Source organism: Chamaea fasciata, unplaced genomic scaffold (assembly GCF_029207755.1).
Source record: "Chamaea fasciata isolate MVZ Bird 193981 ecotype frontalis unplaced genomic scaffold, bChaFas1.0.hap1 SCAF_31, whole genome shotgun sequence".
NCBI classification, from domain to species: domain Eukaryota; kingdom Metazoa; phylum Chordata; class Aves; order Passeriformes; family Sylviidae; genus Chamaea; species Chamaea fasciata.
In genome coordinates this window covers 559,313-581,607 of record NW_027094116.1, presented here as the reverse complement: position 1 = coordinate 581,607, position 22,295 = coordinate 559,313, and the positions used below count along the sequence as shown (strand labels likewise).

At 62.6% G+C, this 22,295-nt stretch overlaps 3 protein-coding genes across 3 annotated transcripts; 2 read left to right on the top strand and 1 right to left on the bottom strand.

The window, feature by feature from the left end:
- Window positions 1-1,575: 1,575 nt before the first annotated feature.
- On the bottom strand, window positions 1,576-4,466 carry LOC136302915 (Fc receptor-like protein 2). The gene is made up of 6 exons (XM_066206496.1): window positions 4,418-4,466; window positions 3,453-3,683; window positions 2,939-3,202; window positions 2,143-2,412; window positions 1,751-2,053; window positions 1,576-1,670 (listed from the first exon to the last, which is right to left on the bottom strand). Exons 1-6 carry the CDS (start codon window positions 4,464-4,466, stop codon window positions 1,576-1,578), a joined length of 1,212 nt encoding a protein of 403 aa, XP_066062593.1.
- Window positions 4,467-7,182: 2,716 nt separating this feature from the next.
- Window positions 7,183-10,794, top strand: LOC136302914 (Fc receptor-like protein 4). The gene is made up of 10 exons (XM_066206495.1): window positions 7,183-7,231; window positions 7,697-7,717; window positions 7,806-8,036; window positions 8,277-8,540; window positions 9,040-9,309; window positions 9,496-9,741; window positions 9,934-10,020; window positions 10,410-10,431; window positions 10,519-10,598; window positions 10,685-10,794. The coding sequence occupies exons 1-10, from the start codon at window positions 7,183-7,185 to the stop codon at window positions 10,792-10,794; spliced, it is 1,380 nt and encodes a 459-aa protein (XP_066062592.1).
- Window positions 10,795-13,440: 2,646 nt separating this feature from the next.
- LOC136302913 (Fc receptor-like protein 4) lies at window positions 13,441-21,786 on the top strand. The gene is given in 14 exon segments (XM_066206494.1): window positions 13,441-13,471; window positions 13,954-13,974; window positions 14,063-14,293; window positions 14,548-14,814; window positions 15,598-15,867; window positions 15,957-16,259; window positions 16,340-16,426; window positions 16,989-17,010; window positions 17,232-17,526; window positions 19,979-19,994; window positions 20,083-20,313; window positions 20,553-20,753; window positions 21,316-21,530; window positions 21,775-21,786. Coding segments are annotated over 14 exon segments (2,202 nt in total).
- Window positions 21,787-22,295: the final 509 nt, after the last annotated feature.

Genomic DNA, 22,295 nt, shown 5'->3' with positions numbered 1-22,295 from the left:
CAGGCCGCACCAGGCCCGGGGCCACGCGGCGGAGCGGGGCCGACCCCGCCGGCACCTGGGGACCTCTGCCCAGGCGGGAAGGGAAGAGAACTTTCCCGGGATTCTTCTGATTTCAACCTGTGTGGCCACAGAGGCATACCTAGCTCATTAATTGGTTCAATAGGTTGTCGATATTCAAAGCTAATCGCTGATTTGTTTTGCCAAAGCTATTCTTCAATCAATGCAAAACCAGCACAGGCATGTACTATAAGAAAATGAGTCATGGGTGAAACCAAGCAAAAGAACTCCCAGAACATGTAAACTCAAAAGTATTTTTGAAATATGTATAATCTTCTTGAATATGTATTCAATCAATACAATGAAAAAGGTACACAAGAAGAATTGTTATAGAGAACTGTGCGCCTTGGGCTGTTGCCCAGCACCCAGCACGCTGTTTGCTGTCCCTTTTCTACCTTATTAATATTTAAAGATAGTAAGGAGTGTGCCTTGTTTCTCACACAGTTTAATCAAAATGCTGAAGTTCAGGTACAGTAGAGGGAAAAGGGTCATGGGCTGGCCTGGCACTGGCTGAGGGAAGGACGAGCCCAGTGGGGTGCAGTGAAGAGGAAGAAGGGACCACTGAGGGGAATCGATGTCCCCAGCGCTGCCAGTGTCTCCAGTGTCACAGCCCACTCTCAAAGGTGTCATGGGGATCCTACTGTCCCTCATGGGATTCTGGCAGGTCTGCGTTGGTCACTTGTGGATCCCGAGGTGTGGCAGGACCAGGGGACACCAGTGGGGGCCCGGAGAGTGACACCAGTTGTGGGGACCTGAGTGGGGGGTGACACCTGGGGATGATGTTTCCGTGTCCCCCCTGTACTCACCCCCTGTCTGCTCAGTGCCCATGACGTGGGGGTCCAGCACTGCCCCCTCCTCTGGGAGGGTCCTGTGGGGATAAGAGGGGTCTGAGGGGTGTCTGGGGAGGGGCAAAGGAGAGTCCCAGCCAGAGCCCCCCACTCACCTGTCCTGGGGCTTCCTGGCAGCTGCAAGATTAAGGAGAGAGGGTGACCTTGGGGACCCCAGGACCACTGAACCTTCCTGGGAACTTGGCAGCGTCAAACACCCACAGGACCCCTAATTTCCACTGAAGCCCTGATTCCCAACAGACACCTGATTCCCCCCCAGTCACTCCAAGCACCCCTGGAACCCCCCAAAACTTCTGCAGTGCCCCCACCACCCCTCAGTGTCTGTGACCCACTGTGCCCCAGAACCCCAAGCCAGGCAGAGAGAGGCACCCCCCAAACTCCCCCAGGCCACCAGAAAGATCCCCAACATCCCTGCATGGCCCTTGAAGACGTCCCCAAACCATCCAGGAGTTCACAGTGGCACCCCAATGCTCCTCAAAGCCCACCCAGGGATGGCCCTGGAACACAACCAATTCTCCAAATTCTCCAAATTCCCCCCAAATCCCCCAGGACCCCCAGCCGAGCTCACTGTGGGCTCAGTTTTCCCCAGCTTAGGGGCCCTGGGTGCTGGCCCAGCTCTGCCCCACTCTGGGGGCTTCCCCTCACTCCAGGACCCCCATCCTCCTCATTGTCACCCATCCCAGCGGTGCCAGCAGTGACAGCCCCCGATGACAGCCAGGAGCAGGAGCAGGAACAGGAGGGTCCTGCCGACATTCACAGCCACTGCTGGGGACAGAGGGGGACACATTGGGGTCAGTGTGAACCCTAGGGGTCCTGAACACCCCGGTGACCCCTTGTGAGCCCACCTGTGACCCAGGGTGAGTCAGGGGTCACCTCCAGGGCCAGCTCAGGGCTGAGTGCCCGGAACACGCGGTGCCCGTCCTGTCCCAGCTGGTTGGTGGCCACGCACCGGTAGGTGCCCGAATGTCCCACACTGATTTTCCCAAGCTCCAGAACGGGACCCCGGGCCACCTCCTGGCCATTGTGCAGCCAGGTGAAGGTGACAGGGGCTGAGCCCACCTGCACCGAGCAGCGCAGGGTCACGGCGTCACCTGCATGCACCTGGTGTGACAGGGGACCGGGGGTGATGGTGACATTGGCCACAGGCACTGTGGGGACACAGACAGGGCTGGCATCTGGTGAGGTGGGATGGGGGTGCTGCGGTTGGGATCACCCCCAGCCCGAGGGTCCTGCTCACCCAGGACGGTGACATTCAGGGGGACACTCTCCTCTACGCTGTCCCCATCGCTGACCTGGCAGTGATACTGGCCACTGTCACTGTCCCCAACGCGGCGCAGCTCCAGGTTGGGGCCGGTGCCCAGCAGTGTCCCTGAGCCCCCACGGTGCCAGGTGAAGGACAGGGGACCTGTCCCCGCGGCCACCGCACAGCTCAGCACCAGGCAGTCCCCCAGTGCCACCTGTGCCCCAGGGGGCTGTGCTGACACGGACACCCCCGAGAGCGGGACCTCTGTAGGAGAGGGGACAGCAAGGGTCAGTGAGGGACACCAGGGGACAGTGAGGAACACGGGGCAGGAGGGGGGGGTGGAGAGGGGCAGGGGAATCCCAATGAATAAGGGGGGGGGGCAGAGCCTGGAAAGGAACCCTAAAGAACATGAGGAGGTTCAGGGAGGGGACACCTGGAGAGGGCGGGGGGAACCTAGGGAGGGTGTGGGGACCCAGGGAGGGGATGGTGTGACCTGGGGACCGTGAGGGCAGAGCAGGGAGGAGTGGGGTTGACTCAGAGATGGGCGAAGCGACCCAGTGAGGGATGTGTAGATGAGGAGGGGGAGTCAAGCAGTGATGGGGGGACATAGGAAAAGTTTACAGGAAAGATGGGGGATGCCCACGTAGGGCTGGGGGATCCTGTGAGAGAAGCGGGAATGGATTGAAGACATGTAGCAGAGATGGGGGATCTGGGCAGTAATGGGGGTCTGCAGGCAGGGCTGAGTGTCCCCAGCCAGAGGACCCAGGGAGGCTGTGGGGGTGAGGCTCACCGTGCACTGTCACTGTCACCGGCGCTGACTCCTGCCACCCCCGTGATACCCCGGAGTTCACCCAGACCCGGCAGCCGTAGCGGCCGCTGTGGTGCAGGTGCAGAGGGGACAGGGACAGTTCGGTCCTGGGGAGGGTCTTAATCAGCTCGTTCCCATGGTAGAATCGCACCTCAGTGACCAACAGGTCCCACTGGCATTGGCAGCGCAGTGTCACTGTGTCCCCCTCCAGCAGTGGCCGTGCCGGCACCTGCAGCACCAAGGGGCCTATGGGACAGAGGGGTCCCATCACACTGGGGGGGTCTCATTTTTGTGGGGACCCCATTGGGTCACAGCCAGAGCACCAGGTGTCCCCAATTCCACAAACAGGGTCCCCCCGCATTGGGATGCTCTGGGATGTCCCCGTGTGCAGGGGACAGGCTCAGGCCACACCAAGAAGTGACCCATGGAGCGGAGCCCACCCAGAGCCCTCGGGGTGCCACAGGTGGTGGGTTGAGGACACCCAAATCCCCCTCACCGTCTGAGACAGTCACGGGGGGGCTGAGCCCACTGCCAGGTCTGTCACACTCGTAGCTGCCACTCTCGGTGACAGTGAAGTGGTCGGGCCCCTCCAGCCACGAGCGCTGCCCGTCCCTGTACCAGGTGGTGGCACCGGCAGGCCCCAAGCCCTGGCAGGTCAGTGTCGCCCGGACCCACGGCACCGCCGGCCTCCAGGGGGGCTCCACCAGGAGCTGGGTGGTCTGGGCACCTGCGGGTGACAGAGGACACCAGCCTGCCAGGGCCATTGCATGGGGCTGGGGACAGCGGGGTGGGGACATGGCATCCCCCGAGGACTCACCAGCGAGGCCAAGGGTGTGGGCTTGAAGGGAGAAGGGACAGGGCTGGGTGGGGACAGCAGCACCTGGGGGACATGGTGTGGTGTCTGTCCCCAGACTGTCTGCAGTGGGAACACTGGTGTAGCACAGAGGTCTTGAGGACAGTGACACCTCGGTCACCCTGGGCTGAGGCAGGACATGGGGACACTGTGGACACCCCATTCTCCTCCAGGTCACCACCACCATCCTCACAGCCCTGGTCCCATCAGCAACATCCCCATGGCCCGTCATCCCATTCTAATGGAACTCATCCCCACAGCCCATCTGCATGGTACATGGCCCTTGTCCCTGTTCCTGCATCCCTGTGCCCCTGTCCCTGTCCCCACTGCTGCCCCAGCCCCAAGGTTCCTTTGGCCACATCCTTGTCCCCACATCTCTATCCCCCTTTTCCTGACCTCACATCCCATTTCCCCTCTTCCTGTCCGCCTTTTCCTGTCCCCACAGCCACCCCACTCCTCTGCTCACACTGGGGTCCATGCCCATGTACTGGCTCTGCTGGCCTTGGGGACCTCAGGGGACCCCGCAGCCCCCCTGTGCCCCCTCCCCACCGGTCTCTGCCTCACCAGGGCCCATCCCCGGGGTGTCAGGCCCGTGCCTGGGCACTCACCCCACAGGAGCAGCGCCACCTTCCCGGCCATCCCTGTGTCCCCAGCCATGTGCACTGGCTGTCACTCACTGCCAGGGGTGGCTGTCGGCTCAGTGGCAGTTCTTTGGCAAAATGGGAAGGAAGTGAGGTCAGATCTCATCCTCATGTGTAGGTGGCACTTGCTGGGGTCAGGTTGGCCACAAGCTGGTGACAGGCTGTGGGCAGGGTGGGGACAGGGTGGGGACAAGGCTGGGTGGCACAAGATGGGACAGGGGGTTCCAGGAGTGGGGGGCTTAATGGTTTTGGGGAGCCAAGGATGGGTGTCCAGGGGAATGGAGCTACTGAGGAGTGGGAGTCACCAGGGATGGGGGTGTCATGGGACTTGGGGTCCCCAGGGCTGGGGGACTCAGGGATGAGAGTCCCAGGAGAACATGGGCTACAGGGACTTCGAGTCATGGGATGGGTGTACTAGGAATGGAGTGCAGGGGGAATGGGTCAGGCTCGTGGGAATGGGGATCTTCTGAGAGAATTCATGTCCTGGGGGAAGGGGGGTTGTAGGGCATGTCATTTGTGGAGAGGGTTCCTCTGAATGGGGGTCCTGGGCCATGGAGATCTTAGGGAATGTAAGTACTCGGGTGGGGGTTCCAGGGAGAGGGGACATAAGAAATGGAGGTCCTATGTTTGAGTTCCCATGGGAATGGGGGTCCAGGGATGGACAGTGGCCCGATGAGCCCATGGGTCACAGCTCCTTCAAGGGGTGTACCTCACCTTTTGGGTAGACCCAGGGCCCCGCTCTGACCCCCTCATATGTGTCTGGTTTGGGGGAGGCACCACAAGGCAATTCTGAGGGGCTAACCCCCAGTGATATTTTCCTCTCCACATTATCCATTTTCTTCCTCATTCCCCTCAATTTCACAACCCCCCTGTTCATGCCTTGATAACCCTGGGGAGCACCTGAGCAGGGAACGGGTTGGGAGAACCCCAGCGTGGGGGAAGCAGGGGTGAGGGGTCTGCAGGGAGGGTGGGAGGCTGTGGGGGATGGGGGTGTCGGGCTGTGTCCCTCAACACTTTCACTTTCTCTCTCCTGCAGCAGAAGGAAGAGGCCGTTTGTGCTGAGTGTCACACGGGGGGTAGGTTCTGCCTCACAGGGGACACATGCTGTCCAAGGGGTCCTGTCCTGGGGGATGGCAGCTCTGGGCGGGGTCCAGACTTCTCCATTCTCACTCATCCCCTGCAGGATGTCAGCCGGCAAGAGCAGCTCGGGAATGGAGCCCCAGGCAGGAAGGAGCTCCCCAACTCCTCCTCATTGAAGCCAGTGGCCATCCAAGTGTGGGGCCCAGCCATGGCCCAGCCCCAGTGCACAGGGATGGGCATTGGCCAGCCCTGCTCTGGCCAGCCCCAGGTGGCAGCCACGACCTGAGGCTCCCCCCGCCCCCTTGGCTTTGATTCTGGCAGCTTTAGAGCTGCTGCAAAGGTGACAATTCTGTGGCAGGAAAAGGTCTGGCCGTGGTTTGCGGGGCCCTGCAAGAAGCACAAAAGCCAATGGGAGCCCAAGCAGTGGCTCTGCGAGGGCCTTGGATGGTTTTCAGAGCAGGGCTGGCTGCAAACCCCCCTGCAGGGGCAGCTGTGAGGGAAGCAGTCCGGAAATGCAGCAATTGATCATTTTGTCCCTCTCAGCAAGGGGCTGAGAGAACCCCAGAAGTTCTGCAGATCCCACACCCATCTGCTCAACAACTTGACCGGGACCCTCCTTTCTGAACAAAACCTGAAGCCCTTTGGAACCTCCCAGAAAGAATGTTTGTGTTCTGAATGTAGACACCAGAAGAGAGGGAAAAGTGTGGAAATACTGAGCAGGGGCTCCAGCCATGGATCTGGGGAACAGGGGTGTCCCAGCAGGGGCAGGGAGTGCCCAGGCAGGGGAATTCAGGGCAGGGTGGAGTGCATTTCCCAGGGAAGCAGACCCTGTGGGGCACACGGGCATTTCCACGGATTCCTGTGCTCTGTTCCAAGGATGGACAGAGCTTCTCCCCTGTTGGGAGCAGAAGCCATGGGAAGTAAATCAAGTTTCAGGGTGGGAAGGAGGAAAATGGGCAGAGTTCCTAAATGTGGCCCAACCAAAGCCTTCCCTGTGGGCTGGGTTGCTGCCAGCAGGCCGGGAACAATCCCATGGACCTGCTGGAGACTCAGGGAGATTCCACACTGTGTTATCCACAAGCAAACGCTGCTGTGGGATGCACCAATGGGCTCCTAAAGGGAACCAGAAAGTCTCGTTTCTCTGTGATTTGTTTATGTTTTTATTGTGACTTGTTGGGAGGGCAACAATTAAAAGTATTCTATCAGCCAGATCGTTTTCTACATTTTCAGCGTGATTTTGCTGATTTTTTTTTTCACTGGGATAAAAATGCTGTGGGGAAACATTTTTGCCTTTATTTCCTGCATGTCTAATTTTGTCTCAACCAACTGGGCGTCTGGTAATTAGAGCAAATTCACCTCCATCTCTGAATTCCCCCTAGACATGGAGACCCCCATTCCCTTGGACCCCTATTCTCAAGAACACCCATTTTTGGCTCTCCACAACCCCTGAGACCCCCACTCCTGGGAACACCATCCCCCACTTAGCCGCCAGACCATCCCATAATGTCCCCAGCCTGTCCCCTGCTGTGTCTCCACCTTTCCCCCACCCTGCCCCCACCAACACGTGGGGATGAGGTGCGACCTTTCTATTCGTCCAAAGAGCCGCCACCCAGGGGACCGGTGGCCACAGCAGCGAGTGACAGCCAGTGCACATGGCCGGGGACACGGGGATGGCCGGGAAGGTGGCGCTGCTCCTGTGGGGTGAGTGCCCCGGGCACGGGCCTGACACCCCGGGGATGGGCCCTGGTGGGGCAGAGACCAGTGGGGAGGGGGCACAGGGGGGCTGCAGGGTCCTCTGAGGTCCCCAAGGCAGGGACAGGGGAACAGGGATGCAGGGACAGGGACAAGGGCCACATACCATGGGGATGGGGCATGAAGACAGGTGCCATTGGAATGGGATCATGGGCACAGGGCAATGACGATGTGGCTGTTGGGACAGGAGCTGTGAGGATGGTGGTGGTGTCCTGGATGAGCATCGGGTGTCCACAGTGTCCCCATGTCCTGCCTCAGCCCAGGGTGACTGAGGTGTGTCTTACCTCAACACCTCTGTGCTACACCAGTGTTCCTTTGGGGACAGTCTGCAGTGAGACACAGCACCGGATTCCCCAGGTGCTGCTGTCCCTGCAGGGCCCCCCCCATCCAGCCCTTGTCCCTTCTCCCTTCCAGCCCAGACCCTCGGCCTCGCTGGTGAGTCCTCGGGGGATGCCATGTCCCCACCCCACTATCCCCAGACCCGTGGTGGCCCTGGCAGGCTGGTGTCCCCTGTCACCCACAGGTGCCCAGACCACTGAGATCCTGGTGGAGCCTCCCTGGACACCGGCAGTGCTGTGGGACCAGGTGACACTGACCTGCCAGGGCTCAGGGACCGCCGGTGCCACCACCTGGTACAAGGATGGGCAGCGCTGGGGACAGCAGAGATCCGGACACTTCACTGTCACCGAGAGTGGCAGCTACGAGTGTGACAGACCCGGCAATGGGCGCAGCCTCCCCGTTAGAGTCTTAAATGGTGAGGGGGGTTTCAGGGTCTCCAGCCTGGCACCTGCAGGGTCCCCAAGGGCTCTGGGTGGGCTCTGCTCTATGGGTCACCTCCTGGTGTGACTAGAGTCCGTCCCCTGCACATGGGGACATCCCAGAGCATCCCAGTCTGAGGGGACTCTTCCCTTGCAATGGGTGGCCCCTGATGCCCCCCAGTGTCATCAGGACTCTTCAGATGCCCCTGGTGTGACAGGACCCCTTTGTCCCCCAGACTGGCTGGTGCTACAGGTGCCGGCCCGGCTGCTGCTGGAGGGGGACACGGTTACACTGCGCTGCCGGAGCTACCAGGGCAAATCGCTCACCAGTGTGCACTTCTTCCATGAAGGGAAGGATCTGGGAGGGCCCCATGACAGGACCGAGCTGTCCCTGTCCCCCCTGCAGCTGCACCACAGCGGCCGCTACCGCTGCAGGGGCTGGGTGAACTCTGCAGTGCCACTGTGGAGGGAGTCGCATCTGGTGACAGTGACAGTGCGCAGTGAGTGCAGGGATGGGGACAGGCAACCCTGACATCCTCCGAGGGTTTCCCCCCTCTACCTGCATCCTTCATCCTTCCCTTCACTCCTCCCTACGTCACCCAAAATTTCCCAAGTGCCTCCTTGTTACCCCATGACTGCCTGGTTCCCTCTCCACATCCCTCATCCCTCTCTCTGTCCCCCCACCCCTCCCTGGCATCCCACACCCCTTCCAAGGTCCCCGCTCCACCCTCTGGTTGCACTTCCGTCCCTGGGTCCACCCTACCCTCTCCAAACCCCACATCATTCCCTGAGTCTCCTCAGTCTCTTGTGTAGTCCCCCATCCCTGCCTGACTCTCTCCACCTTTCCATGGGGTCACTCCATGGTCACCAGATCCAAACGCACCTCCCAGGGTCCACTTCTCCCTGGGGTCCTCTGTGCTCCCCTCCAATCCCCCCTCCTTCCCGTCTTGTGTCCTCCACCCATCATGGCAAGATCATCTTACCTGTGTCTCCCCGCAGAGGTCCCCGTCTCGGGGGTGTCCGTGTCAGTGCAGCCCCCCGGGAGACAGGTGGCACTGGGGGACCGCCTGGTGCTGAGCTGCTCGGTGGCCATGGGGACAGGTCCCCGGTACTTCACCTGGCACCGGGGGGGCTCTGGGACACCGCTGGGCAGTGGACCCCGCCTGGAGCTGCGCCATGTTGGGGACAATGACAGCGGCCAATACCAGTGCCGGGTCAGTGATGGGGACAGCACGGCCGAGAGTGTCCCCCTGAATGTCACTGTCCTTGGTGAGTGTGACCCTCAGGCTGGGGGTGGCCTCATCCACAGCATGCTCCAGGAAACTCATCCCCATGTCCCTGTCCCTCTTGTTGGCTGCCAGCCCTCCCCCCACCCTCACCCTGTCTGTGTCCCCACAGTGCCCGTGGCCAATGCCACCATCACCCCCGGTCCCCTGTCACACCAGGTGCATGCAGGTGACCCCGTGACCCTGCGCTGCGCGGTGCAGGTGGGTTCAGCCCCTGTCAACTTCACCTGGCTGCACAATGGCCAGGAGGTGGCCCGGGGTCCCGTCCTGGAGCTTGGGGACATCAATGTGGGACATTCGGGCACCTACCAGTGCGAGGCCACCAACCAGCTGGGACAGGACGGGCACCGCGTGTTCCGGGCACTCAGCCCTGAGCTGGCCCTGGAGGTGACCCCTGGCACACCCTGGGTCACAGGTGGGCTCACAGGGGGTCACCCTGGTGGTCTGACACTCCCAGGTTGTCGGTGACCTCAGTTTTCCCCCACTCTCTCTGGCAGTGACAGAAAGGGAACAGGGAACAGGAAACAGGATGGGTCACCTGAGGTCACAATGGTTGCAGGACCCCTGGGGTGATGGATGACCCCTCTGTGTTCCCCTTTGTCTCCAGCAGTGGCTGCAGGAGTCAGTGGTTCCCTGTTGTTCCTGGTCCTGCTCCTGGGTGTCATCATGGCCTGGCACTGGTGGCACCGCATTGGTGGGTGACCATGGGGCTGACGGGGTTCCCCGAGAGGGGTGGGAAGCCCCCAGACTGAAGGGGTGATAGGGTGGTACCCACAGCTCCTGACTTGGGTTGTGCTGAGCCCCCAGTGTCCTTGGCTGAGTGTCCTGGGCGATTTGGGCAGGTGTGGGAGGACCACACAGCAATGTTGGGTTTTCTTTTGGGGTCCTGGGGGATTTTTGAGGGTCTCCCTCCCTGCTGCACTTGGGGTTCTGGGTGCTCAGGGCACCGGTTCAGGGGTTCTGGGGGGCTCTAGAGATGCTCAGAGGTCCTGGGGGAATTGAGGGTCTGGTGGTGGTTCAGGATTCCCACGGGTGGTCAGGGCCCTGGGGATCCCACAGTCACCCCTTCCCTCTCCTTTGCAGCCACCAGGAAGAAGCAGGAAAGGTGAGTGGGGGGCTCCATTCACAACCCCTCGTCTCCTCTCACACCCTGAACCCTCCATGTGCTCCCAAAACTCCTCCATCCCCACAGGGCAGATCCACAGCCCCTGGCCCCCCCAGAGGAGGAGGAGGTTCTGTACACCCATGTTGTGAAAACCGAGCGGGCAGGGGGTGAGTACGGGGACAGGGAAATACAGGGACACGTCACCCGCTGGGGTCACCCCCAGCCGGGTCCCCCCAGCCAGTGTCTCTCACAGGGCTCCCCAGTGCTGCCCCGCCCAAGGACACCACGGTGACCTATGCAGAGCTGCCAGGACCCCATGGACGACCACAGGATACCAGCAACATCTACGAGAGTGTGCCGTGACACTGAGGAAACTGGGGGGCACTGGGGGACACCGGGGATCCCCTCACCCTGGGCTTCTGTGGTTGCCATCCAGCCTGAGGTGGTGGTCAGGAGAAGGGGCTGGTGCACAGAGCACCCAGTGCTCCCCATTCCATCTCCCAGTACCACCACGGCTTCCCCATTCCCCCTCCCATTGTTCCAGTACACCCAGGGGCTCCCCCTTTCCCTTCCCAGTACTCCCATAGTCCCAGTGGCGGCACATTCCCCCTCCCAGTGCAAGGAGGGCACACGGTCGGTTTCGATACACTTCAGCCCAAAATGCAGCTTTTTGGTTAAACTGGCACAAGTGGTGTTTGTTCAGCCCTGTTGGGCTTTAGGAATGGAATTCTCCAGTTCTGGCTTCCACTAAACAACCAGGGGCCTGGGGAGCCCCGAGGGTGGAGGGCCCGAAACGGCCGAGGGGAGACCCCGGCAGGGCGGGGGAGCGGAGACCCTGGGCTGGGCTCTGCGGAAAGGAGGGACCGGCACGGTGGTCCCAGAGCACGGGGAAGGGGCCCAGCTGCCATGGCGCTGCGAGTGCCGGGACTGTCACGGCGCGCATGAACCGACTGTGAGAGCGTGTCCCAAGCTACTGTCGCCATGTGTCGGGACAGCCCGTGGCCAGGGTGACGCCCCCACAGCTTTGGGCACTCGGAATGGGCGGGGCAGGGGCGGGGCAGAGCCCTGTCCATTCCCCGTGCCCTGTGCAGGTGAGGAGGGCAGGGATGGAGCAGCTTTGGGGACACCTGGAATCGATACAAGGTCATTCCCCAGAGCCACACCATGACTGTGGGCAGAGCCCCGGCTCAACATTTCCACACTTTTCCCTCTGGTCTGGTGGCTGCAGCCAGAACCCAAATATTCTTTCCAAGAGGTTCCGAAGGGCTTGAGGTTTTGTTCAGGAAGGAGGGTCCCGGTCAGGATGTTGAGCAGATGGATGTGGGATTTGCAGAACTTCTGGGGCTCTCTCAGCCCCTTGCTGAGAGGGACAAAATGATCAATTGCTGCATTTCCGGACTGCTTCCCTCACAGCTGCCCCTGCAGGGGGGTTTGCAGCCAGCCCTGCTCTGAAAACCATCCAAGGCCCTCACAGAGCCACTGCTTGGGCTCCCATTGGCTTTTGTGCTTCTTGCAGGGCCCAGCAAACCACAGCCAGGCCTTTTCCTGCCACAGAATTGTCATCTTTGCAGCAGCTCGAAAGCTGCCAGAATCAAAGCCAAGGGGGCGGGGGGAGCCTCAGGTCGTGGCTGCCACCTGGGGCTGGCCAGAGCAGGGCTGGCCAATGCCCATCCCTGTGCACTGGGGCTGGGCCATGGCTGGGCCCCGCACTTGGACGGCCACTGGCCTCAAGGAGGAGGAGTTGGGGAGCTCCTTCCTGCCTGGGGCTCCATTCCCAAGCTGCTCTTGCCGGCTCACATCCTGTAGGGGATGAGTGAGAATGGAGGAGTCTGGAACCCTCCTGGGGCTGCCATCCCCCAGGACAGGATCCCCTTGGCCAGCATGTGTCCCCCCCAGGACAGGATCCCCGCAGGATGTTTTACTCCCAGAACAAGGAACCCCTGAACAGGACACAACCCTCCTGGATGACCCCAGAATAGAACTCTTCCCTCTGCACAAACGGCATCTTCCTTCTGCTGCGGGAGAGAGAAAGTGTTGGGGGGGGGCAAAGCTGGATACCCCCATCCGCCACAGCCCCCATATCTCCTCCTGCTGGACCAGAACCCACTTTTCCTCTTCCCCAGAGTCACTTCAACCTGTTCCCTGCTCAGGTGCTCCCCAGACTCATCGAGCCATGCAACTGAGAGGTGTGAAAATGTGGGAGAAAAGAAGGAAATGGGAAAGAAGAGATGAAAAAGCTCCTGGAGGGCTGTGGGGACAGCGACCCAGAGCCCCTCGGAATCTGCCTGTGGTGATCCCCAGGTCACCAGCACCTTGTGTGGGCTCTGCGTGGCTCTGGGTCACCCCAGTATCTGAGGTAGCCAGGAAAGGAGCTGCAATCCATGGACCCAACCAGCCAGTGCGCTTCCCTGGGACCCCCATTCCCCTGGGAACCCAACCATCAGACCCCCATTCTTTATGTTCCACCTCCCTGGGACCCCCATCCCAGGACTGCCATTCTCCAATATCTCCATGGCCCAGGACCCCCATTCCCAAGGAACAGTCTCCCCCAAATTCCATCCCCTACAATCCCTCTTCACCCATGGATTTGTTTCTCCCAGGACCCTCACATTCCCACATAATCCCCCATTCCCCCGGCACCCTCATCCCTGGGACCCCCATCGTATGACCCCAAATCCCTGGAGCCAACATTCTTCTGGGACTCCCAGCCCTGAGTCTCCCCATCCCTGGGACCCCCCATTCCCCTGGACACCCATCCCTGGCTCCCCAAACCCCTGAGCCCCCCACTCCTGAGAACCCAATGTCCCACCATGTGCCACCCAGCCTTGTCCCCAGCCTGCCCACATCCTGTCCCCAGTTTGTGGCCACCCTGCCCCCACCAGGTACCACCTACGCATGAGGATGAGACCTGACCTCCCTTCCTTCCACCCTGGCCGAAGAGCCACCACCCAGGGGACAGCCGCCACTGTCAGTGTGCGACCGCCAGTCTGGATGGCCAGGGGCACGGGGATGGCTGGGAAGGTGGCGCTGCTCCTGTGGGGTGAGTGCCCCGGACACGAGCCTGACACCCCGGGGATGGGCCCTGGTGAGGCAGAGACCGGTGGGGAGGGGGCACAGGGCGGCTGTGGGGTCCCCTGAGGTCCCCAAGGCCAGCAGAGCCAGTGCAATATGGTGACCAGGGCTGTAGGTTGGCTGTGGGTTCAGGAGATGGGGCAGGGACTGGAAAGACAGGAATGTGGGGAGAGGAATTATGGGGCTGTGGCAGCAGTGGGGACAGGCATGGGGCACAAGGATGACGGGACAGGGACAAGGGGACAAGCACCATGTGGATGGGCCGTGGGGACAGAGGCCTTGGGGCTGGTGGGGCTTATCTGTGACAGCATGGGTTGGCTGAGGTGTCCCTGTCCCCGAGAGGTCCATGCTACACAAGGACAGTTTGTGGCTAGGCCCCACACTCCATGTCCCCATGACACCTGTCTCCACGGGGCCACCCCACCCAGCCCTGTCCCTTCTCCCTTCCAGCCCAGACCCTCGGCCTCGCTGGTGAGTCCTCAGGGGATGCCATGTCCCCATCTCGCTGTCCCCAGCCCCGTGGTGGCCCTGGCAGGCTGGTGTCCCCTGTCACCCGCAGGTGCCCAGACCACCCAGCTCCTGGTGGATCCGCCCTGGAGTCCAGCAGTGCTGTGGGACCAGGTGACACTGACCTGCCAGGGCTCGGGCACAGCCGGTGACACCACCTGGTACAAGGACGGGCAGCGATGGGGGCAGGAGGGACGTGACAACTTCTTTGTCACTGAGCGAGGAATCTACACGTGTGACAGACCTGGCACCGGGCTCAGCCCCCCCGTGAGAGTCTTAAATGGTGAGGGGGGTACGTGTCCCCAGCCTCGCACCTGCGGGGATGCCCAGGGCTGAGGATGGGCTGGACTCCATGGGTCACCTCCTGGTGTGACCAGAGCCCATCCCCTGCACACGGGGACATCCCAGAGCATCCCAGTGCAGGGGGACCCTGTTTATGGAATTGGGGACCTCTGGTGCTCTGGCTGTGACCCAATGGGGGGCTCCATCAGGATCTCCCGGGCCTCCGCTATGTGACGGAACCAACATGTCCCCCAGACTGGCTGGTGCTGCAGGTGCCGGCGTGGCCACTGCTGGAGGGGGACACGGTGACACTGCGCTGCCGATTCCGGTGGGACATGTTGGTCACTGGGGTGCGATTCTACCATGTGAATGAGGAGGTCAGAAAGTCCCTCCGTGGGACTGAGCTGTCCCTGTCCCCTCTGCACCTGCACCACAGCGGCCGCTACCGCTGTGGGGGCCAGATGGACTCCGTGGTATCACGGGGGTGGCAGGAGTCGGCGCCGGTGACAGTGACAGTGCACGGTGAGCACGCCCCAGCCCCCAGCCTGACACCCCCAGAGCCCCTCCCTGTGGACTCGGGGTCACAAATCCTCCTCCCCTCTCCTTCCCAGAGCTCTCTCCGGTGCTGGAGGGTCCCCGCAAGCTCACCGAGGGGACGCCCCTCCATCTCAGCTGCCTCAGCAGCCCCAGGCCCCTGCGGGCCCCAGCCCCCCTCCTGCACCTCTTCTACCGGGACGAGCAGTTGGTGGGGGGCCCGCAGGTGTCCTCGCAGCTCCTGGTGCCCGCCGTGGGGGTCTCCGACTCGGGGAATTACAGCTGCCAGGTGCGCTCCAAGGGGGGAACCGTGCAGAAGAGCAGCGCCCGGCTCCGCGTCACGGTGCGCAGTGAGTGCGGGGATGGGCACGGGGAGCCCCCACAGCCTCCCTGGGTCCCCCAGTGCTACGTGGGTACTCCCATCTTCCTCTTAAACTTCTTCAACGTCTCCCCCTCACTGCTCAGGTCCCCCTCCATGTCCTCCCATCTGGAGGTCCCTTCACTGCTACATGGCTCTCCACATCCTTCTCTGATCTCCCAGCTTGGTCCCCAGGTCCCATCATGTCTTTCCTGTGTCCCCATACCCTCCCAGGTGTCCCCCCCATCCCTCTTTAAGTGTTGTCTCCCTAAACTCCGCATCCTTTATTGGGGTTCCTCTCCAAGCCCCCTATAGCTCTGTGCCCTTTCTTCCTCACTGGGTCCTCCTGCCCTTCTCTGTTCTGCCTGCCCCCGCGGGTCCCTGAGTGTCTTCTGGTGTCCCCTCTCCTACAGGGGTGCAACTCTCGGGTGTGTCCGTGTCAGCGCAGCCTCCCGGGGGACAGGTGGCACTGGGGGACCGCCTGGTGCTGAGCTGTGCCGTGGCCATGGGGACAGGTCCCCTGTCCTTCACCTGGCACCGGGGGGGCTCGGGGACACCACTGGGCACCGGCCCCCGCCTGGACCTGCAGCATGTTGGGGACAATGACAGTGGCCAATACCAGTGCCGGGTCAGTGATGGGGACAGCGTGGCCAAGAGTGTCCCCCTGAATGTCACCATCCTGGGTAAGTGGGACCCTCGGGCTGGGGCCGACCCAATCCACAGCACTCCCATCCCACGTCCCGAGGTGCCAGCCCTGTCTGTGTCCCCACAGTGCCCGTGGCCAATGCCACCATCACCCCCGGTCCCCTGTCACACCAGGTGCAAGCAGGTGACCCCGTGACCCTGTGCTGCTCGGTGCAGGTGGGCTCAGCCCCTGTCACCTTCACCTGGCTGCACAATGGCCAGGAGGTGGCCCGGGGTCCCGTCCTGGAGCTTGGGAACATCAGTGTGGGACATTCGGGCACCTACCAGTGCGTGGCCACCAACCAGCTGGGACAGGACGGGCAACGTGTGTTCCGGGCACTCAGCCCTGAGCTGGCCCTGGAGGTGACCCCTGGCTCACCCTGGGTCACAGGTGGGCTCACAAGGGGTCACTGGGGTGTTCAGGATCCCCTGAGTTCAAGGTGACCCCAATGTGTCCCCCTCTGTCCCCAGCAGTGGCTGTGAATGTCGGCAGGACCCTCCTGTTCCTGCTCCTGCTCCTGGCTGTCATCGGGGGCTGTCACTGCTGGCACCGCCGGGGTGGGTGACAATGGGGGCGATGGGCGTCCTGGAGTGAGGGGAAGCCCCCAGAGTGGGGGCAGAGACAGGGCAGCACCCAGGGCCCCTGAGCTGGGGGAAACTAAGCCCACAGTGACCTCGGCTGGGTTGCTGAGGGTTGTGGGGTAAATTTGGAGGGTCTTGTTTGGGCTCCAGGGCCATTTTTGGGTGGGCTTTGAGGGACATTGGAATGGCATTGGGAGCTTCTGGTGGGTTTGGAGAACTCTTGGAGAGCCGTGCAGGGACGTTGGGTGATCTTTCTGGGGTCCCGTGGGAGTTTGGGGGGTGACCCTCCCTGCTGATCTTGGGATTCTGGGGCTCAGAAGGTGCGGGACGCTGGGGGAATTGGGGGCACTGAGGTGGTGTAGAAGTTCTGGGGGGTTCCAGGGGTGCTTGTAGTGGCCTAGGGGACTCAGGGGGCTAGTGGGAATCAGGGCTCCAGTGGGGATTTGGCTGTCCTATGCGTGGTTGGGGCTGCCGAGGTCCCAGGAAGGTTCAGGGGTCCCAAGCTCCCCACGGTCACCCCCTCCTTTTTTCCTTGCAGCCGCCAGGAAGCCCCAGGACAGGTGAGTGGAGGGCTCCAGCCAGGACTCCCCTTTCCCCCTCCCCAGACACCCCTCAGATCCCCCTTATCCCCACAGGACCCCACCCAGTGGAGGTGGCAGTGCTGGACCCCCACATCGTGAGCACCGAGAGGGCAGGGGGTGAGTACAGGGGGACACAAGGAAAAGTCACCCACGGGTGTCACCCTCCACCCAGGTCCTCACACAACCAGTGTCACTCTCAGGGCACCCACAGATATCCCTGCGCCCTGCCCCACCTCTGGATCCACCAGTGACCAATGTGGAGCTGCTGGGAACCCACACAGGACAGCAGGACCCCAGTGACATCTATGAGAACGTGCTGTGACACTGGGGGCACTGGGGGCATTGCCGGTCCCTGCACAAGGGCACCCCCAGTGTGTCGCCCCCTCCCACACCCGGCTCCCATGGGTGCCCACCGTGCCTGGGTGGGGGCCACGAGTGGGGGGTCCCATGTGGAGCTGCCCAGAGCTCCCCGTTCCAGTGCTCCCAGTGCTCCCAGTACCCCCAGGGACTCCCCACTCCCTCCCCCAGTGCCGGGGGGCACAGGACCCTTGTCCCTCCCATTGCACCCAAAACGCAGCATTTTGATTAAACCGGGAGAAATGGTTTTTGTTTGTTCAGATGTGCCCGGTCAGCTCGGACGGAGGAGGGTCCCGGTCAGGTTGTTGAGCAGATCCGTGTGGGATTTGCAGGATTTTTGGGACTCCCTCAGTCCCTTGGGGACAGGGACAAAATGATCAGTTGGGGCATTTCCGGACTGGTTCCGTCGCAGCTGCCCCGCTCAGGGGAAGGAGCTGCCGCTCCCTGTTTGTCCCCTCTCGGTGACACCGGCCAAGGGCTCGGGGTCCTGCGGCGGTGCCGCCCCGTGGCCACGGGCACCGATCCCGCAGCTGCCGAACCCCTCGGGCCGAGCTGGAGCCCCGGGACAGAGCTGAGGGCAGCCGGAGGTGTCCCCAGATCCAAACCCAAAGCCAGCCCCAGCCCCAGCCCTGCCCGGTGCCCCCCGGAGACCCCCGGTGCCCAGAGCCCCGCACCCGGCGCTCCCCGAGCGGCGTCTGAGCCCCGGAGCTGCCGCGGAGCCTCCGCCGGGCGCGGCCCCGGGGCGGGCGGGGGGCGCCGGGACGGAGGTGCCGGGAGGGCCGAGGGGACCCGGGAGCCCGGGGAGGAGCCCCCGGCACGGCGGGAGCCGAGTCCCGGCCTCGGGTCACTGTCGCACGTCGCGGCTGCCATCGCGCTGCCAGGGCCGGGAAGCCCCCGCTGGAGCAGTTCCCGAGAGGGGAAGGTGTTTCACTTCTCCTTTTTCAACTCTGAACTGAGGAAAGATAAATTCAATTCATTTCCCCAAGTCGAGTCCATTTCGGCCGTGACGGAGCTCGCGGGCTGAGCCCTCCCTGCCCTTCTCCCAGGACAGGACGCCACCGGCTGGGATGTGCCACCCCCAGGATGTGTCACCCACAGAACAGGGACATCCCTGAACAGGGACAGGACCCCCTGGATGTGTCCCACGAGGACAGAACCCGCCCCTCCCTCCCTGACTCAGCACAAACAGCCTCTTCCTTCTGCTGCGGGAGAGAGAAAGTGAAAGTGTGGGGGGACACGGCCGGACACTCCCAGCCCCCAAACCCCCCCACCTCCCCTCCAGCCCACACACCTCCTTTTCCCCTCCACGGGTTCCCCTGCACCTGGTACCGGCTCAGGAGCTCCCCAGGGTTTATCAAGGCATGAACTGGGGGGCTGTGAAATTGAGGGATAAAAGGAAGAATATGGAAATGAGGAGAGGAAAAATGCTCCTTGGGGGCAGGGGAACACAGACCCAGAGCCCCTCAGAATCCACCTGTGGTGACCCCCAGCAAACCACGAGCACACCAGGGGGGCAGCTCTGGGCCATGGGTCACCCCAAAATTTGAGGCAGCCAGGGAAGGAGCTGCAACCCACAGGCCCACCCAGCCACTGCCCATCCCTGGGAGCCCCATTTCCCTGCCAACCCAACCATGGGAGCCCCCATTCCTTCTGCCCCCCCTCCCTGGGTCCCCCATCCCGGGAGTGCCATTCCTCAGGACCTCCATTCCCAAGGACCCCCATCCTGGGAATTCCAGCCCCTGGGACCTCCACTGGGGACCTCAGAGGACCCCACAGCCTGGGGACCTTGATTCCCCCAGGAGACCTATACTTGGCTTCCTACAGCTCCCATCCTTCAAATTTTGGCAACACCGTGGCCCTACCGGGTCCCCACCGTGTCCCCACCACGTCCCACCATCACCCACATGTCCCTCAGTGTCCCCAGCCTGCCCACAGCCTGTTCCCCCACCCTGCCCCCACCAAGGGCCACCTACACGTGGGGACGAGACGTGAACTCGTTTCCTTCCCCTTTGTCCAAAGAGCCACCACCCAGGGGACCGGTGGCCACAGCAGCGAGTGACAGCCAGTGCACATGGCCGGGGACACGGGGATGGCCGGGAAGGTGGCGCTGCTCCTGTGGGGTGAGTGCCCCGGGCACGGGCCTGACACCCCGGGGATGGGCCCTGGTGGGGCAGAGACCGGTGGGGAGGGGGCACAGGGGGGCTGCGGGGTCCCCTGAGGTCCCCAAGGCAGGGACAGGGGAACAGGGATGCAGGGACAGGGACAAGGGCCACATACCATGGGGATGGGGCATGAAGACAGGTGCCATTAGAATGGGATCATGGGCACAGGGCAATGACGATGTGGCTGTTGGGACAGGAGCTGTGAGGATGGTGGTGGTGTCCTGGATGAGCATGGGGTGTCCACAGTGTCCCCATGTCCTGCCTCAGCCCAGGGTGACTGAGGTGTGTCTTACCTCAACACCTCTGTGCTACACCAGTGTTCCTTTGGGGACAGTCTGCAGTGAGACACAGCACCGGATTCCCCAGGTGCTGCTGTCCCTGCAGGGCCACTCCCATCCAGCCATTGTCCCTTCTCCCTTCCAGCCCAGACCCTCGGCCTCGCTGGTGAGTCCTTGGCAGATGCCATGTCCCCACCCCACTGTCCCCAGACCCGTGGTGGCCCTGGCAGGCTGGTGTCCCCTGTCACCCACAGGTGCCCAGACCACTGAGATCCTGGTGGAGCCTCCCTGGACACCAGCAGTGCTGTGGGACCAGGTGACACTGACCTGCCAGGGCTCAGGGACTGCCGGTGCCACCACCTGGTACAAGGATGGGCAGCGCTGGGGACAGCAGAGATCCGGACACTTCGCTGTCACCGAGAGTGGCAGCTACGAGTGTGACAGACCCGGCAGTGGGCGCAGCCCCCCCGTGACAGTCTTAAATGGTAAGGGGGGTTTCAGGGTCTCCAGCCGGGAACCTGTGAGACCCTGAGGGCTCTGGGTTGTCTCCGCTCCATGGGTCACCTCCTGGGGTGACCAGAGCCCGTCCCCTGCACACGGGGACATCCCAGAGCATCCAGGTCTGAGGGGACTCTTCCCTTGCAATGGGTGGCCCCTGCTGCCCCCCAGTGTCATCAGGACTCTTCAGATGCCCCTGGTGTGACAGGACCCCTCTGTCCCCCAGACTGGCTGGTGCTGCAGGTGCCGGCGCGGCCGCTGCTGGAGGGGGACAGGGTGACACTGTGCTGCCGGAGCTGGCAGGACAAATCGCTCACCAGTGTGCACTTCTTCCATGAAGGGAAGGATCTGGGAGGGCCCCATGACAGGACCGAGCTGTCCCTGTCCCCCCTGCAGCTGCACCACAGCGGCCGCTACCGCTGCAGGGGTAGGGTGGGGGCTGTAATGCCAGAGTGGATGGAGTCACAGCTGGTGACAGTGACAGTGCGCAGTGAGTGCAGGAATGGGGACAGGCAACCCTGACATCCTCCGAGGGTTTCCCCCCTCTACCTGCATCCTTCATCCTTCCCTTCACTCCTCCCTGGGTCACCCAAAATTTCCCAAGTGCCTCCTTGTTACCCCATGACTGCCCGGTTCCCTCTCCGCATCCCTCATCCCTCTCTCTGTCCCCCCACCCCTCCCTGGCATCCCACACCCCTTCCAAGGTCTCTGCTCAACCCTCTGGTTGCACTTCCGTCCCTGGGTCCACCCACCCCTCTCCAAACCCCACATCATTCCCTGAGTCTCCTCAGTCTCTTGTGTAGTCCCCCATCCCTGCCTGACTCTCTCCACCTTTCCATGGGGTCACTCCATGGTCACCAGATCCCAACGCACCTCCCAGGGTCCACTTCTCACTGGGGTCCTCTGTGCTCCCCTCCAATCCCCCCTCCTTCCCGTCTTGTGTCCTCCACCCATCATGGCAAGATCATCTTACCTGTGTCTCCCCGCAGGGGTCCCCGTCTCGGGGGTGTCCGTGTCAGTGCGGCCCCCCGGGGGACAGGTGGCACTGGGGGACCGCCTGGTGCTGAGCTGTGCAGTGGCCATGGGGACAGGTCCCCGGTCCTTCACCTGGCACCGGGGGGGCTCAGGAACTCCGCAGGGCAGTGGACCCCGCCTGGAGCTGCGCCATGTTGGGGACAATGACAGCGGCCAATACCAGTGCTGGGTCAGTGATGGGGGCAGCACGGCCGAGATTGTCCCCCTGAATGTCACCGTCCTTGGTGAGTGTGACCCTCAGGCTGGGGGGGGCCTCACCCACAGCATGCTCCAGGAAACTCTCATCCCCGTGTCCCTGTCCCTCTTGCTGGCTGCCAGCCCCTCCCCCCACCCTCACCCTGTCTCTGTCCCCGCAGTGCCCGTGGCCAATGTCACCATCACCCCCGGTCCCCTGTCACACCCGGTGCACGCAGGTGACCCCGTGACCCTGCGCTGCTCAGTGCAGGTGGGGTCAGCCCCTGTCACCTTCACCTGGCTGCACAACGGCCAGGAGGTGGCCCGGGGTCCCGTCCTGGAGCTTGGGAACGTCAGTGTGGGACATTCGGGCACCTACCAGTGCGTGGCCACCAACCAGCTGGGACAGGACGGGCACCGCGTGTTCCGGGCACTCAGCCCTGAGCTGGCCCTGGAGGTGACCCCTGGCTCACCCTGGGTCACAGGTGAGGTCACACGGGGTCACCGGGGTGTTCAGGACCCCCAGGGTTCACACTGACCCAAATGTGTCCCCCTCTGTCCCCAGCAGTGGCTGTGAATGTCGGCAGGACCCTCCTGTTCCTGCTCCTGCTCCTGGCTGTCATCGGGGGCTGTCACTGCTGGCACCGCCGGGGTGGGTGACAGTGGGGGGGTGGGGGTCCTGGAGTGAGGGGAAGCCCCCAGAGTGGGGGCAGAGATGGAGGAAACTGAGCCCACAGTGATCTCGCCTGGGGGTCCTTGG